This window comes from Coregonus lavaretus (assembly GCF_964263955.1).
Source record: "Coregonus lavaretus genome assembly, contig: HAP1_SCAFFOLD_261, whole genome shotgun sequence".
Classification (NCBI taxonomy): domain Eukaryota; kingdom Metazoa; phylum Chordata; class Actinopteri; order Salmoniformes; family Salmonidae; genus Coregonus; species Coregonus lavaretus.
The window spans coordinates 419,153-437,177 of record NW_028164878.1 but is presented as its reverse complement, the minus strand read 5'-3'; the positions used below and the strand labels follow the sequence as shown (position 1 = coordinate 437,177).

Below are 18,025 nucleotides of genomic sequence, written 5' to 3'. Positions count from 1 at the left end.
CACTGAAGAACCTGTCTTTGTGTTGTTGTTGTCCAGGGGCATCCAGGTCAACAGGGAGTGGATGGGAGGAGAGGAGCCAGAGGAGGACCTGGGGCTCCTGTAAGACAGTCATCAGCGGCTGGCTGCGTTACTCAGACTCTGATCAGACATTACAACTGTAGAAGAACATTATGCTTACTGTTCAAGCTCCCCTCAATGTCTGTTTACCCATCGGTACACTTTTTTCTTACAGGGTGATCCTGGACCAGAGGGAGACCCTGGCCTTTCTGTAAGTCAACTGTGTAAACTTTATATTAAAACATCCTAATATGAAGACATTCAACCTGTTTTTGTAGTGTCATATCTGATTAAAAATACTACTGATCTGATCCTGTAGAGTCTGATTGTATTAGATTATAATACTGATCTGTTCCTGGTTTTGATTTTAGGACTGTGATGTCATGAGCTACATCAGAGAGACATGTGGTTGTTGTGGTAAGTGATGATGATGATATCCGGGTATGTTGTCTTCTATGTGAAGGCCCTCAGAGGAAGGCCCTCAGAGGAAGGCCCTCAGAGGAAGGCCCTCAGGGGAAGGCCCTCAGGGGAAGGCCCCCAGAGGAAGGCCCTCAGGGGAAGGCCCTCAGAGGAAGGCCCTCAGAGGAAGGCCCCCAGAGGAAGGCCCTCAGAGGAAGGCCCTCAGAGGAAGGCCCTCAGAGGAAGGCTCTCAGAGGAAGGCCCTCAGAGGAAGGCCCTCAGAGGAAGGCCCTCAGGGGAAGGCCCCCAGAGGAAGGCCCTCAGAGGAAGGCCCTCAGAGGAAGGCCCTCAGGGGAAGGCCCTCAGAGGAAGGCCCCCAGAGGAAGGCCCCCAGAGGAAGGCCCTCAAAATTGTCAAAGACTCCAGCCACCCTAGTCATAGACTGTTCTCTCTGCTACCGCACGGCAAGCGGTACCGGAGCGCCAAGTCTAGGTCCAAAAGGCTTCTCAACAGCTTCTACCCCCAAGCCATAAGACTCCTGAACAGCTAATCATGGCTACCCGGACTATTTGCACTGCCCCCCCCCCCACCCCATCTTTTTACGCTGCTGCTACTCTGTTAATTATTTATGCATAGTCACTTTAACTCTACCCACATGTACATATTACCTCAACTACCTCGACTAGCCGGTGCCCCCGCACATTGACTCTGCACCGGTACCCCCCTGTATATATAGCCTCCCTACTGTCACTTTATTTTACTTCTGCTCTTTTTTTCTCAACACTTTTTTGTTGTTGTTGTTTTATTTTACTTTTTTATTAAAAATAAATGCATTGTTGGTTAAGGGCTGTAATTAAGCATTTCACGGTAAAGTCTACAGCTGTTGTATTCGGCGCATGTGGCAAATACAATTTGATTTGATTTGATATGCCAAATGAAATTTCCCCTCGAGGGACAACGACATTGTATTGGATTGACAGGCATTTTGGTGGATATGAAATGCATAAAGATTTAAAGCTCCAAAACTGTTTCCAATGTTGTTCCTGTTTCTGTGTTGCCCCTGCAGACTGTGAGAAGCGGTGTGGGGCGCTGGACATCGTGTTTGTGATTGACAGCTCAGAGTCAGTGGGTCTGACCAACTTCACCCTGGAGAAGAACTTTGTCATCAACACCATCAACAGGCTGGGCTCCATGGCAACACACCCACATTCAGAGACGGGTAAAATATGACCTCTTCAGATACAGCAATTTCTGACTACCTGTGTGACATGGGTCTCCTGTTAGTCTGCTGAGCTAAAGCCCAGGCAATAAAGCAAGTCTCATGGATGATGACTCATCACATCAGCATGGTTCACCAAACCACTTCTGGTTCACAGGTACAGACATTGTCATAGATCCCTTCTTCTCTCCTCAGGAACCAGGGTTGGCGTTGTGCAGTACAGTCACAACGGGACCTTCGAGGCCATCCGACTCAACGACTCCAACATAGACTCCATCGCTGCCTTCAAGGTACATGTAGCTGGTTCAGTGACTGGCACTACTCCGCAAGCTAATGCCTTTAGCTCAGCAGGCTAACAGTCTCCATCTCTGCCTTGCAGGTGGCTGTGAAGAACCTCCAGTGGATAGCCGGGGGCACCTGGACTCCCTCCGCTCTGAAGTTCGCCTACGACCACCTGATCAGGGACAGCCGGCGGACCAGAGCCAAGGTGTGTTGTGAACCACTTAGCCAGCCAATGATTATGTATGTTCTTGCTATACAGTATCTAGGGGTCTGTGGCTAAATAATCTGTAACCTATCTGAACGGTTGCTGCTGCCCCCATGTGGAAGGGAAAGTGAACTCTGTCTTGATGTGGCCTAACGCTCCATTCATAACAGGTGTCGGTCGTGGTCATCACGGACGGGCGCTTCGACCCGCGGGATGACGACTCTCTGCTGACCTACCTCTGCGCCGACCCCAGCGTGGACGTGAACGCCATCGGGGTCGGGGACATGTTCGGCCGGGAGGGACAGCATGAGAGCCTGGAGTCCATTGCGTGCCAGAGGCATGATCGCGTGACGGGGATGACGCGTTTCGCTGACCTTGTGGCGGATAACTTTATAGACAGGATGGAGACCGTGCTCTGCCCTGGTAAGACTATTAGACAGGATGGAGACCATGCTCTGCCCCGGTAAGACTATTAGACAGGATGGAGACCGTGCTCTGCCCCGGTAAGACTATTAGACAGGATGGAGACCGTGCTCTGCCCCGGTAAGACTATTAGACAGGATGGAGACCGTGCTCTGCCCCGGTAAGACTATTAGACAGGATGGAGACCGTCCTCTGCCTCGGTGAGACTATTAGACAGGATGGAGACCGTGCTCTGCCCCGGTAAGACTATTAGACAGGATGGAGACCGTGCTCTGCCCCGGTAAGACTATTAGACAGGATGGAGACCGTGCTCTGCCTCGGTGAGACTATTAGACAGGATGGAGACCGTGCTCTGCTCCAGTGAGACTATTATTAATATAAGTGTTACTCCTAAAGCAAGAGATGGTATCTTAAGACATGTCAAAATTGGCCTCCCGAGTGGCGCAGCGGTCTAAGGCACTGCATCGCAGTGCTAGAGGCGTCACTACAGACCTGGGTTCGATCCCGGGCTGTGTCGCAGCCGGCCGCCACCGGGAGAACCATGAGGCGGCGCACAATTGGCCCAGCGTCGTCCGGGTTAGGGGAGGGTTTGGCCGGCCGGGATGTCCTTGTCCCATCGCGCTCTAGCGACTCCTTGTGGCGGGCCGGGCGCATGCACACTGACACGGTCGCCAGTTGTACGGTGTTTCCTCCGACACATTGGTGCGGCTGGCTTCCGGGTTAAGCGAGCAAATGTGTCAAGAAGCAGTGCGGCTTGGCAGGGTCGTGTTTCGGAGGATGCATGGCTCTCAACCTTCACCTCTCCCGAGTCCGTACGGGAGTTGCAGCGATGGGACAAGACTGTAACTACCAATTGGAAATCACGAAATTGGGGAGAAAAAGGAGTAAAAGTTTAAAAAATAATAATAATTTGACATGTCAACATCCTCCTGTTGTATCGGTAAGTGGTGAGCCTCAGACTGGTGTTATAGACTAGAGCAGGACATGACGGGGGTCACTGACTGGTGTTATAGATTAGAGCAGGACATGACGGGGGTCTGACTGGTGTTATAGACTAGAGCAGGACATGACGGGGGTCTCTGACTGGTGTTATAGACTAGAGCAGGACATGACGGGGGTCTGACTGGTGTTATAGACTAGAGCAGGACATGACGGGGGTCTCTGACTGGTGTTATAGACTAGAGCAGGACATGACGTGGGTCTCTGGCTGGTGTTATAGACTAGAGCAGGACATGACGGGGGTCTCTGACTGGTGTTATAGACTAGAGCAGGACATGACGGGGGTCTCTGGCTGGTGTTATAGACTAGAGCAGGACATGACGGGGGTCTCTGACTGGTGTTATAGACTAGAGCAGGACATGACGGGGGTCTGACTGGTGTTATAGACTAGAGCAGGACATGACGGGGGTCTCTGGCTGGTGTTATAGACTAGAGCAGGACATGACGGGGGTCTGACTGGTGTTATAGACTAGAGCAGGACATGACGGGGGTCTGACTGGTGTTATAGACTAGAGCAGGACATGACAGGGGTCTGACTGGTGTTATAGACTAGAGCAGGACATGACGGGGGTCTGACTGGTGTTATAGACTAGAGCAGGACGTGACGGGGGTCTCTGGCTGGTGTTATAGACTAGAGCAGGACGTGACGGGGGTCTCTGACTGGTGTTATAGACTAGAGCAGGACATGAAGGGGGTCTCTGACTGGTGTTATAGACTAGAGCAGGACATGACGGGGGTCTCTGACTGGTGTTATAGACTAGAGCAGGACATGACGGGGGTCTCTAACTGGTGTTATGGACTAGAGCAGGACATGACGGGGGTCTCTGACTGGTGTTATAGACTAGAGCAGGACATGACGGGGGTCTGACTGGTGTTATAGACTAGAGCAGGACATGACGGGGGTCTGGCTGGTGTTATAGACTAGAGCAGCACATGACGGGGGTCTCTGACTGGTGTTATAGACTAGAGCAGGACATGACGGGGGTCTGACTGGTGTTATAGACTAGAGCAGGACATGACGGGGGTCTCTGACTGGTGTTATAGACTAGAGCAGGACATGACGGGGGTCTCTGACTGGTGTTATAGACTAGAGCAGGACATGACGGGGGTCTGGCTGGTGTTATAGACTAGAGCAGGACATGACGGGGGTCTCTGACTGGTGTTATAGACTAGAGCAGGACATGACGGGGGTCTGACTGGTGTTATAGACTAGAGCAGGACATGACGGGGGTCTCTGGCTGGTGTTATAGACTAGAGCAGGACATGACGGGGGTCTCTGACTGGTGTTATAGACTAGAGCAGGACATGACGGGGGTCTCTGACTGGTGTTATAGACTAGAGCAGGACATGACGGGGGTCTCTGGCTGGTGTTATAGACTAGAGCAGGACATGACGGGGGTCTCTGACTGGTGTTATAGACTAGAGCAGGACATGACGGGGGTCTGACTGGTGTTATAGACTAGAGCAGGACATGACGGGGGTCTCTGACTGGTGTTATAGACTAGAGCAGGACATGACGTGGGTCTCTGGCTGGTGTTATAGACTAGAGCAGGACATGACGGGGGTCTCTGACTGGTGTTATAGACTAGAGCAGGACATGACGGGGGTCTCTGACTGGTGTTATAGACTAGAGCAGGACATGACGGGGGTCTCTGGCTGGTGTTATAGACTAGAGCAGGACATGACGGGGGTCTCTGACTGGTGTTATAGACTAGAGCAGGACATGACGGGGGTCTGACTGGTGTTATAGACTAGAGCAGGACATGACGGGGGTCTCTGGCTGGTGTTATAGACTAGAGCAGGACATGACGGGGGTCTGACTGGTGTTATAGACTAGAGCAGGACATGACGGGGGTCTGACTGGTGTTATAGACTAGAGCAGGACATGACGGGGGTCTGACTGGTGTTATAGACTAGAGCAGGACATGACGGGGGTCTGACTGGTGTTATAGACTAGAGCAGGACGTGACGGGGGTCTCTGGCTGGTGTTATAGACTAGAGCAGGACGTGACGGGGGTCTCTGACTGGTGTTATAGACTAGAGCAGGACATGACGGGGGTCTCTGACTGGTGTTATAGACTAGAGCAGGACATGACGGGGGTCTCTGACTGGTGTTATAGACTAGAGCAGGACATGACGGGGGTCTCTGACTGGTGTTATGGACTAGAGCAGGACATGACGGGGGTCTCTGACTGGTGTTATAGACTAGAGCAGGACATGACGGGGGTCTGACTGGTGTTATAGACTAGAGCAGGACATGACGGGGGTCTGGCTGGTGTTATAGACTAGAGCAGGACATGACGGGGGTCTCTGACTGGTGTTATAGACTAGAGCAGGACATGACGGGGGTCTGACTGGTGTTATAGACTAGAGCAGGACATGACGGGGGTCTCTGACTGGTGTTATAGACTAGAGCAGGACATGACGGGGGTCTCTGATAGGACTCGGTCTAGAGCAGGACATGACGGGGGTCTGACTGGTGTTATAGACTAGAGCAGGACATGACGGGGGTCTCTGACTGGTGTTATAGACTAGAGCAGGACATGACGGGGGTCTCTGATAGGACTCGGTCTAGAGCAGGACATGACGGGGGTCTCTGACTGGTGTTATAGACTAGAGCAGGACATGACGGGGGTCTCTGATAGGACTCGGTCTAGAGCAGGACGTGACGGGGGTCTCTGATAGGACTCGGTCTAGAGCAGGACGTGACGGGGGTCTCTGATAGGACTCGGTCTAGAGCAGGACGTGACGGGGGTCTCTGATAGGACTCGGTCTAGAGCAGGACGTGACGGGGGTCTCTGATAGGACTCGGTCTAGAGCAGGACGTGACGGGGGTCTCTGATAGGACTCGGTCTAGAGCAGGACGTGACGGGGGTCTCTGACTGGTGTTATAGACTAGAGCAGGACATGACGGGGGTCTCTGACTGGTGTTATAGACTAGAGCAGGACATGACGGGGGTCTCTGGCTGGTGTTATAGACTAGAGCAGGACATGACGGGGGTCTCTGGCTGGTGTTATAGACTAGAGCAGGACATGACGGGGGTCTCTGACTGGTGTTATAGACTAGAGCAGGACATGACGGGGGTCTGACTGGTGTTATAGACTAGAGCAGGACATGACGGGGGTCTCTGGCTGGTGTTATAGACTAGAGCAGGACATGACGGGGGTCTCTGACTGGTGTTATAGACTAGAGCAGGACATGAAGGGGGTCTCTGGCTGGTGTTATAGACTAGAGCAGGACATGACGGGGGTCTGACTGGTGTTATAGACTAGAGCAGGACATGACGGGGGTCTCTGACTGGTGTTATAGACTAGAGCAGGACATGACGGGGGTCTCTGACTGGTGTTATAGACTAGAGCAGGACGTGACGGGGGTCTCTGGCTGGTGTTATAGACTAGAGCAGGACATGACGGGGGTCTCTGACTGGTGTTATAGACTAGAGCAGGACATGACGGGGGTCTCTGATAGGACTCGGTCTAGAGCAGGACATGACGGGGGTCTCTGATAGGACTCGGTCTAGAGCAGGACGTGACGGGGGTCTCTGATAGGACTCGGTCTAGAGCAGGACGTGACGGGGGTCTCTGATAGGACTCGGTCTAGAGCAGGACGTGACGGGGGTCTCTGATAGGACTCGGTCTAGAGCAGGATGTGACGGGGGTCTCTGATAGGACTCGGTCTAGAGCAGGACGTGACGGGGGTCTCTGATTGGACTCGGTCTAGAGCAGGACGTGACGGGGGTCTCTGATTGGACAGCTCAGACTCGGTCTAGAGCTTGTAATGGCACCACCAGTTGTGGGTAGAACCTAACCTTTTTCATTTCTCTTCTAGAACCCATTATTGTATGTCCTGACATTCCCTGCGTAACAGGTAAGATTTTCCTTGCTACTGCATACTCTATTGTCATTGCCCAAGATGACTCCATCATCCGAGTTATACTACCTGACAATATACACATTTTGTCAATTTGTAGTACATTATACAGTAATGATAAGGTTTCTGAGGGTTCATTGACTTTGCCTTCATCAGAACCAGCGGTGGCACAGTGTGTTGATCGACCTGTAGACCTGGTGTTCCTTCTGGACGGTTCTGAGCGTCTCGGTCATGAGAACTTCAACCAAGTCCGTGACTTCGTCCAGCACTTGGCGAACCGCTTGACGCTGGCGCAGAACAAGAACGCCGGCCAGGGAGCCCGCATGGCGCTGCTGCAGTACGGAGGAGAAGAGGAGCACCACCTGGCCTTTTATCTGACACACGACCTCCCGTCCATCCTAGAGGGCCTGGCCAGCATGGACTATCATGACATGTCTTCTTCTGTGGTGGGGCCGGCCATCTCACACACCGTAGACCACGTCTTGTTGCAGCTCAACGTCCGCCAGACCAGACGCAACGCCGAGCTCAACTTCGTCTTCATCACTGACGGCGTCACCGGTAGGAAGGGGCTGAAGGAGGGGGTCGACGCCATGCGAAACAACCAGGCAGTCTCCACGGTGATCGCCATGGGGACCGACGTGGAACAGGAAGTGTTGGAGAAGCTGGCCTTAAAGGACCAGCACGCCATCTTTAAAGGAACAGACTTCTCTGAGCTCAACAAGCACAGCTTCCTAGATCGGTTCCTTCAGTGGGTCTGTTAGAGAGATCTCACTGTTTTAAAAGGTTAGAGGTCAAGTTAATGTTGGTAATTAATGGATTAGGGTTAGTTTGAGGGTTAGGGTGTAAGGGTTAGGGTGTAGGGGTTAGGGTGTAAGGGTTAGGGTGTAGGGGTTAGGGTGTAAGGGTTAGGGTGTAAGGGTTAGGGTGTAAGGGTTAGGGTGTAGGGGTTAGGGTGTAAGGGTTAGGGTGTAAGGGTTAGGGTGTAAGGGTTAGGGTGTAGGGGTTAGGGTGTAAGGGTAAGGGGTTAGGGTGTAGGGGTTAGGGTGTAGGGGTTAGGGTGTAAGGGTTAGGGTGTAAGGGTTAGGGTGTAGGGTGTAGGGGTTAGGGTGTAGGGGTTAGGGTGTAAGGGTTAGGGTGTAGGGGTTAGGGTGTAGGGGTTAGGGTGTAAGGGTTAGGGTGTAGGGGTTAGGGTGTAAGGGTTAGGGTGTAAGGGTTAGGGTGTAGGGTGTAGGGGTTAGGGTGTAGGGGTTAGGGTGTAAGGGTTAGGGTGTAAGGGTTAGGGTGTAGGGGTTAGGGTGTAAGGGTTAGGGTGTAGGGGTTAGGGTGTAAGGGTTAGGGTGTAAGGGTTAGGGTGTAAGGGTTAGGGTGTAGGGGTTAGGGTGTAAGGGTTAGGGTGTAAGGGTTAGGGTGTAAGGGTTAGGGTGTAGGGGTTAGGGTGTAAGGGTAAGGGGTTAGGGTGTAGGGGTTAGGGTGTAGGGGTTAGGGTGTAAGGGTTAGGGTGTAAGGGTTAGGGTGTAGGGTGTAGGGGTTAGGGTGTAGGGGTTAGGGTGTAAGGGTTAGGGTGTAGGGGTTAGGGTGTAGGGGTTAGGGTGTAAGGGTTAGGGTGTAAGGGTTAGGGTGTAAGGGTTAGGGTGTAGGGGTTAGGGTGTAAGGGTTAGGGTGTAAGGGTTAGGGTGTAAGGGTTAGGGTGTAGGGGTTAGGGTGTAAGGGTAAGGGGTTAGGGTGTAGGGGTTAGGGTGTAGGGGTTAGGGTGTAAGGGTTAGGGTGTAGGGTGTAGGGTGTAGGGTGTAGGGTGTAGGGTGTAGGGGTTAGGGTGTAGGGGTTAGGGTGTAAGGGTTAGGGTGTAGGGGTTAGGGTGTAAGGGTTAGGGTGTAAGGGTTAGGGTGTAAGGGTTAGGGTGTAGGGGTTAGGGTGTAAGGGTAAGGGGTTATGGTGTAGGGGTTAGGGTGTAGGGGTTAGGGTGTAAGGGTTAGGGTTAGGGTGTAGGGGTTAGGGTGTACATTACCCCCATTGAGATCATCCATGTCTGCGTTGATTTACCATCAAGTGAAATGTCAAGCAGAAAGCAATAGTCATTACAAGATCATTCACAGGGCTGTTTGTTTGTGTTTCAATGGATTTAGCAGAATAATGTATTCATTACGTGCAAATTGGATGTTTTATAAGAATTTATTAAAGACATGTAAGAACTGTTCAGCAAACATGAACGGCTGAATATGTTCTGTTTGGTCACGTTTACATTCTTCTTGTCACGAACTCTGATGCGGATGTGGTGCGAATCAATATCAGGACACAGGAGCTAAGTCAATCCAGACTTTACTAGAAAATCCAAAAATCATAACACGGGTCAAACAACCCGGAGGCGAAACATACGCCACAGTGCGTAAAACACTCCCAAACCGAACTGCGCACGAACAATAGTGCGACGGTAAAACAAAGAGAGTCTAGCAAACAGCACTGCACCAAACGACAGGAAAGCAATTACACACAACACATGACAAACAAATGGAACAATATATAGGGTACATAATCACACTAACAGGGAACAGGTGCACAACAACTAGACAAAACCAAACGAACATCGAAAACATCCAACGGTGGCAGCTAGTACTCCGGAGACGACGACCGCCGAAGCCTGCCCGAGCAAGGAGGAGGAGCAGCCTCGGCCGAAACCGTGACAGTACCCCCCCCCCCCCTTGACGCGCGGCTCCAGCCGTGCGCCGACCCCGGCCTCGGGGACGACCAGGAGGACGCGGAGCAGGGCGCGAGGGGTGGCCCCGGTGGAACTCCGACAGGAGAGACGGGTCTAGGATGTCCCTCCGCGGCACCCAGCACCGTTCCTCCGGGCCGTACCCCTCCCACTCCACTAGATATTGGAGACCACCCATCCGACGTCTCGAGTCCAAGATGGACCGAACGGTGTACGCCGGAGCCCCCTCAATGTCCAGTGGGGGCGGAGGAGTCTCTCCTATCTCACCTTCCTGGAGTGGACCAGCTACCACCGGCATGAGAAGAGACACATGGAACGAGGGGTTAATATTCTTATAATCAATAGGCAGTTGTAACTTATAACACACCTCGTTCAATCTTCTCAGGACTTTAAAAGGCCCCACAAACCGCCGACCCAGCTTCCGGCAGGGCAGGCGGAGGGGCAGGTTTCTGGTCGAGAGCCAGACTCGATCTCCAGGTGCGTACACCGGCCCCTCACTGCGGTGGAGATCGGCGCTCGCCTTGTGTCGACGGATGGCCCGCTGCAGGTGGACGTGTGCAGCGTTCCACGTCTCCTCCGAGCGCCTCACCCACTCATCCACCGCAGGGGCCTCGATCTGGCTCTGCTGCCATGGTGCCAGAACCGGCTGGTAACCTAATACACATTGGAAGGGGGTTAGGTTGGTAGAGGAGTGGCGGAGAGAGTTTTGGGCCATCTCCGCCCAGGGAATATACCTAGCCCACTCCTCCGGCCGGTCCTGGCAATACGACCTCAGAAACCTACCCACATCCTGGTTCACTCGTTCTACCTGCCCATTGCTCTCCGGGTGGTACCCCGAGGTAAGGCTCACCGAGACCCCCAAACGCTCCATGAACGCTCTCCAGACTCGGGAGGTAAACTGGGGGCCTCGATCAGACACTATATCCTCGGGTACCCCGTAATGCCGGAAGACGTGGGTAAATAGTGCCTCAGCGGTCTGTAGGGCAGTAGGAAGACCCGACATAGGGAGGAGGCGACAGGCCTTAGAGAACTGGTCCACAACGACCAGGATGGTGGTATTCCCCTGAGAAGGGGGAAGGTCTGTCACAAAATCCACCGAGAGGTGGGACCAGGGTCGTTGTGGAACGGGCAGGGGTTGTAACTTACCCCTGGGCAAATGTCTGGGCGCCTTACACTGGGCGCACACCGACCTGTTCTGGGACCCAGGGATGTACGTGATTTTAAAGACGAACCTGGCTAGAAACATGCTCCAACGAGCCTGGCGAGGGTTCAGTCTCCTAGCTGCCCGGATGTACTCCAGGTTCCGATGGTCAGTCAAAATGAGGAAAGGGTGTTGAGCCCCCTCAAGCCAATGCCTCCACACCTTAAGGGCCTGTACCACAGCTAACAGCTCTCTGTCCCCCACGTCATAATTTCGCTCCGCCGGGCTGAGCTTCTTAGAGTAAAAAGCACAGGGGTGGAGTTTAGGTGGCGTGCCGGACCGTTGAGAGAGAACGGCCCCTATACCGGCCTCAGACGCGTCCACCTCAACCTGAAAGGGTAAGGCGGGATCCGGATGCGCCAGCACCGGAGCCGAAGTAAACAGGTCCTTCAGTCTCCCAAAAGCCCTGTCCGCCTCAGCCGACCACTGCAGGCACACCGGACCCCCTTTCAGCAGAGACGTTATGGGAGCTGCCACCTGTCCAAAACCCCGGATAAACCTCCGGTAGTAATTCGCAAAGCCCAAGAACTGCTGCACCTCTTTAACAGTGGTTGGGGTTTGCCAATTACGCACGGCTGACACACGGTCCACCTCCATCTTCACCCCTGACGCGGACAACCGATAACCCAAAAAGGAGACCGACTCCTGGAAAAACAGACATTTCTCTGCCTTGATATACAGGTCGTGCTCCAACAGCCTCCTCAATACACGACGCACCAGGGCTACATGCTTGGCACGGGTAGATGAGTACACTAGAATGTTATCAATGTACACGACCACCCCTTGCCCCTGCATATCTCGGAAGATCTCATCCACGAAGGATTGGAAGACTGAAGGAGCATTCATCAACCCGTATGGCATGACGAGATATTCGTAATGACCCGAAGTGGTACTAAATGCTGTTTTCCATTCGTCGCCCTCCCTAATGCGCACCAAATTATACGCGCTCCTGAGATCCAGTTTTGTGAAAAACCGCGCTCCGTGCAATGACTCCGTCATGGTCGCAATCAGAGGGAGTGGATAACTGTATTTCACAGTAATCTGATTGATACCACGGTAATCAATGCACGGGCGCAAACCTCCATCTTTTTTCTTCACAAAAAATAAGCTTGAGGACGCAGGGGAAGTGGAGGGCCGTATGTATCCCTGTTTCAAAGATTCGGCTATGTAAGTCTCCATAGCCTTTCTCTCCTCTTGAGACAAAGGATACACGTGGCTCCGTGGAAGCGCTGCTCCTGCCTGGAGGTCTATCGCACAATCCCCCTGTCTATGAGGAGGCAACCGCGTCGCCCTCGCCTTACTGAACACAAGTGCCAAATCCCCATATTCAGGTGGAATGTGCAATGCGGGCACTTGGTTTGGACTTTCCACCGAGGTCGCCCCCACGGAAACACCCAGACATCGCCCCTCACACTGAGCAGACCACTCCTTAAGAGCTCTCTGTTGCCACGAAATGGCAGGGTTATGGGTACTTAACCAGGGAATTCCCAGCACCACCGGATACGCAGGAGAGTCGATCAGATACAGCTGTATAGTCTCCTCATGACCCCCCTGCGCACACATCCTAAGTGGCGCTGTGACTTCCCTAATCAACCCCGACCCCAACGGGCGGCTATCTAACGCATGAACGGGAAAAGGATCGTCGACAGGCAGGAGGGGAATCCCTAACTCTAAACAAAACTTCCGGTCAACAAAATTCCCAGCTGCGCCTGAATCTACTAGCGCCTTATGCTGGGAATGAGGTGCAACCTGTGGAAAACTAACAGGTATACAAAAGTGCACAACAGAGAGCTCTGGGTAAGTGGGGCGTCTACTCACCTGGGAGGTCTCCCCAGTGCGTGGCCTGTTGTCCCCTCCTCCTGGAGACCCTCCCCAGCACCTGGCCGCAGTGTGCCCCCTACGGCCGCAGTTGGTGCAGGGGACAGGCCCCCTCGGGCTCTTCTCCTCCTTTCTCTAGCGCCAGCACCCCCGAGCTCCATGGGGCTCGGCTCGGAGGTGCTGGAGGATGGAATGGACGGACCCCACTCGGAACGTCCACGGGTGGCCAGCAGGGTGTCCAGACGGATGGACATGTCGACCAACTGGTCGAAGGTGAAATTGGTGTCCCTGCAGGCCAACTCACGTTGAACGTCCTCCCGTAGGCTACATCGAAAATGATCGATGAGGGCCCGTTCATTCCACCCTGCATCTGCCGCTAGAGTCCGGAACTCCAGTGCGAACGCCTGTGCGCTCCTCTTCCCCTGTCGGAGGTAGAATAGACGCTCCCCCGCCGCTTTGCCCTCTGGTGGATGGTCGAACATGGCCTTGAAGCGACGGGAGAACTCCGCGTAGGAGATGGTGGTGGCGTCTATCCTCCTCCACTCGGCGTTAGCCCACTCCAACGCCTTGCCCGTGAGACAGGAGATGAGGGCGGAAACGCTCTCGTGTCCCGAGGGCACCGGGTGTACAGTGGCCAGGTAGAGCTCCACCTGCAGGAGGAACCCCTGACACCCGGCAGCTGTTCCGTCATACGCCCTCGGGAGTGAGAGCCGAATCCCACTGGGTTCCGGGCCTGGGACGGGCGGACCGACCGATGGTGGTGGTAAGGTAGGTGGAGGTGTGGGTACCCCTCTGGACTCCAAACGGTGCAGGGTGTTGATGACGTCCTGCAGAGCAGTCCCCAGTTGTCGGATCTGGTCATCCTGGCCGCGGACATGCTCCTCAAGCGACCCAGGTGCTGCTGCTCCTGCTGATTCCATATAGTGGTGTGTAATTCTGTCACGAACTCTGATGCGGATGTGGTGCGAATCAATAGCAGGACACAGGAGCTCAGTTAATCCAGACTTTACTAGAAAATCAAAAAATCATAACACGGGTCAAACAACCCGGAGGCGAAACATACGCCACAGTGCGTAAAACACTCCCAAACCGAACTGCGCACAAACAATAGTGCGACGGTAAAACAAAGAGAGTCTAGCAAACAGCACTGCACCAAACGACAGGAAAGCAATTACACACAACACATGACAAACAAATGGAACAATATATAGGGTACATAATCACACTAACAGGGAACAGGTGCACAACAACTAGACAAAACCAAACGAACATCGAAAACATCCAACGGTGGCAGCTAGTACTCCGGAGACGACGACCGCCGAAGCCTGCCCGAGCAAGGAGGAGGAGCAGCCTCGGCCGAAACCGTGACACTTCTCCTTCCTCCTCCTCCTCCTCCTCCTGCTCCTCCTTCTCCTTCCTCCTGCTCCTCCTTCTCCTTCCTCCTGCTCCTCCTTCTCCTTCCTCCTGCTCCTCCTCCTCCTCCTCCTGCTCCTTCTCCTCCTGCTCCTCCTCCTCCTTCTCCCTCCTCCTCCTCCTCCTCCTCCTCCTTGTCTTCTACCTCACATCATGTCCAGCTGGACAGGTAGAGGCGCAGAACCATGTTAGAACTCACATCACACACAAGGTAGAGTGCCCCTACAATACAAGTGGTCCACATCTCCAGTATCGTCCACCACAGGTGCTGCTGCCATCTCTCTTCTCCTCCGCAGTCAGGACCTGAGGACAGAATCAAGCTCCAGTCAGGATAAAGGAACAGCTAGGTTGAAGGTAAAGGAACAGCTAGGTTGAAGATAAATATTAAGACGAGGATTCTAATATTCCATAACTCTGCATAAATGAGGAATTCTAAACAATGTTTTATTTTAAAAAGCTTCCACATGGAATTATTAGGTTTTCCTAACCTGGGTATCTTCAACCCTGTAATACAGGAGCTAGTTAGCAACTCTACTGCACCTGGCTGGTGCTTCCATCCACCTCATCCGTGCTGATCAGAGTCAGGCCATCTGTCAATCAAAACCACAGATGAATTACCTGCACACAGAACGCTGCTTTAAATCAGGTACATTTCACATGAGGCCTGTTAACCTACCTTGGACTAGTATATCCTAGAACTCCTTAAAGCCTCTAACTGGGGTACCCCTCTTCAGAGACTGCAGGCAGCTGTTGTAGCCTCTAACTGGGGTACCCCTCTTCAGAGACTGCAGGCAGCTGTTGTAGTGATCAGCATTCCCTACCTACAGGAGAGAAGGATTACCAAAATCTTATTCAAGCATTTACACACCAGTGGAGGCTGGTGATGGGAGGACAGCTCACAATGAATGTCCATTAATTCCATCTGTTACTATGAGCCCGTCATCCCATTTAAAGTGACCCCATCCTTCACTGCTGCACATACATTATGAAACATTTCCACTGTAAACATCAATAAACATACAGTGAGGGAAAAAATATTTGACCCCCTGCTGATTTTGTACGTTTGCCCACTGACAAAGAAATGATCAGTCTATAATTTTAATGGTAGGTTTATTTGAACAGTGAAAAACACATGTCAAAAATGTCATAAATTGATTTGCATTTTAATGAGGGAAATAAGTATTTGACATCCTCTCAATCAGAAAGATTTCTGGCTCACAGGTGTCTTTTATACAGGTAACGAGCTGAGATTAGGAGCACACTCTTAAAGGGAGTGCTCCTAATCTCAGCTTGTTACCTGTATAAAAGACACCTGTCCACAGAAGCAATCAATCAATCAGATTCCAAACTCTCCACCATGGCCAAGACCAAAGAGCTCTCCAAGGATGTCAGGTACAAGATTGTAGACCTACACAAGGCTGGAATGGGCTACAAGACCATCGCCAAGCAGCTTGGTGAGAAGGTGACAACAGTTGGTGCAATTATTCGCAAATGGAAGAAACCCAAAATAACTGTCAATCTCCCTCGGCCTGGGGCTCCATGCAAGATCTCACCTCGTGGAGTTGCAATGATCATGAGAACGGTGAGGAATCAGCCCAGAACTACACGAGAGGATCTTGTCAATGATCTCAAGGCAGCTGGGACCATAGTCACCAAGAAAACAATTGGTAACACACTATGCCGTGAAGGACTGAAATCCTGCAACGCCCGCAAGGTCCCCCTGCTCAAGAAAGCATATATACATGCCCGTCTGAAGTTTGCCAATGAACATCTGAATGATTCAGAGGAAAACTGGGTGAAAGTGTTGTTGTCAGATGAGACCAAAATTGAGCTCTTTGGCATCAACTCAACTTGCCGTGTTTGGAGGAGGAGGTATGCTGCCTATGACCCCAAGAACACCATCCCCACCGTCAAACATGGAGGTGGAAACATTATGCTTTGGGGGTTTTTTTCTGCTAAGGGGACAGGACAACTTCACCGCATCAAAGGGACGATGGACGTGGCCATGTACCGTCAAATCTTGGGTGAGAACCTCCTTCCCTCAGCCAGGGCATTGAAAATGGGTCGTGGATGGGTATTCCAGCATGACAATGACCCAAAACACACGGCCAAGGCAACAAAGGAGTGGCTCAAGAAGAAGAACATTAAGGTCCTGGAGTGGCCTAGCCAGTCTCCAGACCTTAGTCCCATAGAAAATCTGTGGAGGGAGCTGAAGGTTCGAGTTGCCAAACGTCAGCCTCGAAACCTTAATGTCTTGGAGAAGATCTGCAAAGAGGAGTGGGACAAAATCCCTCCTGAGATGTGTGCAAACCTGGTGGCCAACTACAAGAAATGTCTGACCTCTGTGATTGCCAACAAGGGTTTTGCCACCAAGTACTTAGTCATGTTTTGCAGAGGGGTCAAAGACTTATTTCCCTCATTAAAATGCAAATCTATTTATAACATTTTTGACATGGGTTTTTCTGGATTTTGTTGTTGTTATTCTGTCTCTCACTGTTCAAATAAACCTAAAATTAAAATGATAGACTGATCATTTCTTTGTCAGTGGGCAAACGTACAAAATCAGCAGGGGATCAAATATTTTTTTCCATCACCGTAGGTAGAGTTATTAAAGTGACTATGCATTGATAATAAACAGAGAGTAGCAGCAGCGTAAAAGAGGGGTGAGGTGCTCGCTCAAGGGCACATCGACAGATTATTCACCTAGTCAGCTCGGGGATTAAAACCAGCAACTTTACAATTACTGGCCCAACCTCTTAACCACTAGGCTAGATCAGAGCCACTCCAAAATGGAGCATAAATGAGATGACTGGGAATGGAGCTAGTAGCTATAACGTGTGTTTTCCCAGCCCCACCCAGAGCCTGAACTGTAATCTGTTCCCAAACAGCTCCTTGCTGGTCTTCAGTTCTTTCTGCTTGATCCTTCAGAGGGAACTTCTTCTTTAGTGTCTCCAGAGGGGCGTGACAGAGGGCGGCAACAGCTAGGGGGCACTGGAGAGCTGTGGTCAGCCAGGGGTCCACGGAGAGCTGTGGTCAGCCAGGGGTCCACGGAGAGCTGTGGTCAGCCAGGGGTCCATGGAGAGCTGTGGTCAGCCAGGGGTCCATGGAGAGCTGTGGTCAGCCAGGGGTCCATGGAGAGCTGTGGTCAGCCAGGGGTCCACGGAGAGCTGTGGTCAGCCAGGGGTCCATGGAGAGCTGTGGTCAGCCAGGGGTCCATGGAGAGCTGTGGTCAGCCAGGGGTCCATGGAGAGGGGGGCCGGCGGTGCAGGCACTATAGAGAAGGGGGAGGGGAGGGTTGAGGGAGAGAGACAGAGCATGAGCAGGGAGAAAAGTCATTCATACAATAGCAGAATAAGAGATCATTGGAGGTTAAAATAACAAGACTGTATTGAAGTTTTAAAAAAAGACAAATTACCCTGCAAGCCTAC

The 18,025-nt window shown here is 52.3% G+C and overlaps 1 protein-coding gene across 1 annotated transcript in view; it reads left to right on the top strand.

Moving 5' to 3' along the window:
• LOC311116487 (collagen alpha-2(VI) chain-like) overlaps nt 1–8,283 on the top strand; it is a 43,780-nt gene extending 35,497 nt beyond the window's left edge. Inside the window, exons 25-33 of the mRNA XM_084191566.1 lie at nt 37–99; nt 233–268; nt 429–474; nt 1,523–1,675; nt 1,871–1,965; nt 2,055–2,162; nt 2,333–2,585; nt 7,414–7,452; nt 7,612–8,283. Coding sequence (XP_084047692.1) covers nt 37–99; nt 233–268; nt 429–474; nt 1,523–1,675; nt 1,871–1,965; nt 2,055–2,162; nt 2,333–2,585; nt 7,414–7,452; nt 7,612–8,216 — 1,398 coding nt within the window. The 3' untranslated portion in view covers nt 8,217–8,283. The remainder of the gene's footprint in view (nt 1–36; nt 100–232; nt 269–428; nt 475–1,522; nt 1,676–1,870; nt 1,966–2,054; nt 2,163–2,332; nt 2,586–7,413; nt 7,453–7,611) is intronic.
• The last annotated feature ends 9,742 nt before the right edge of the window (nt 8,284–18,025 follow it).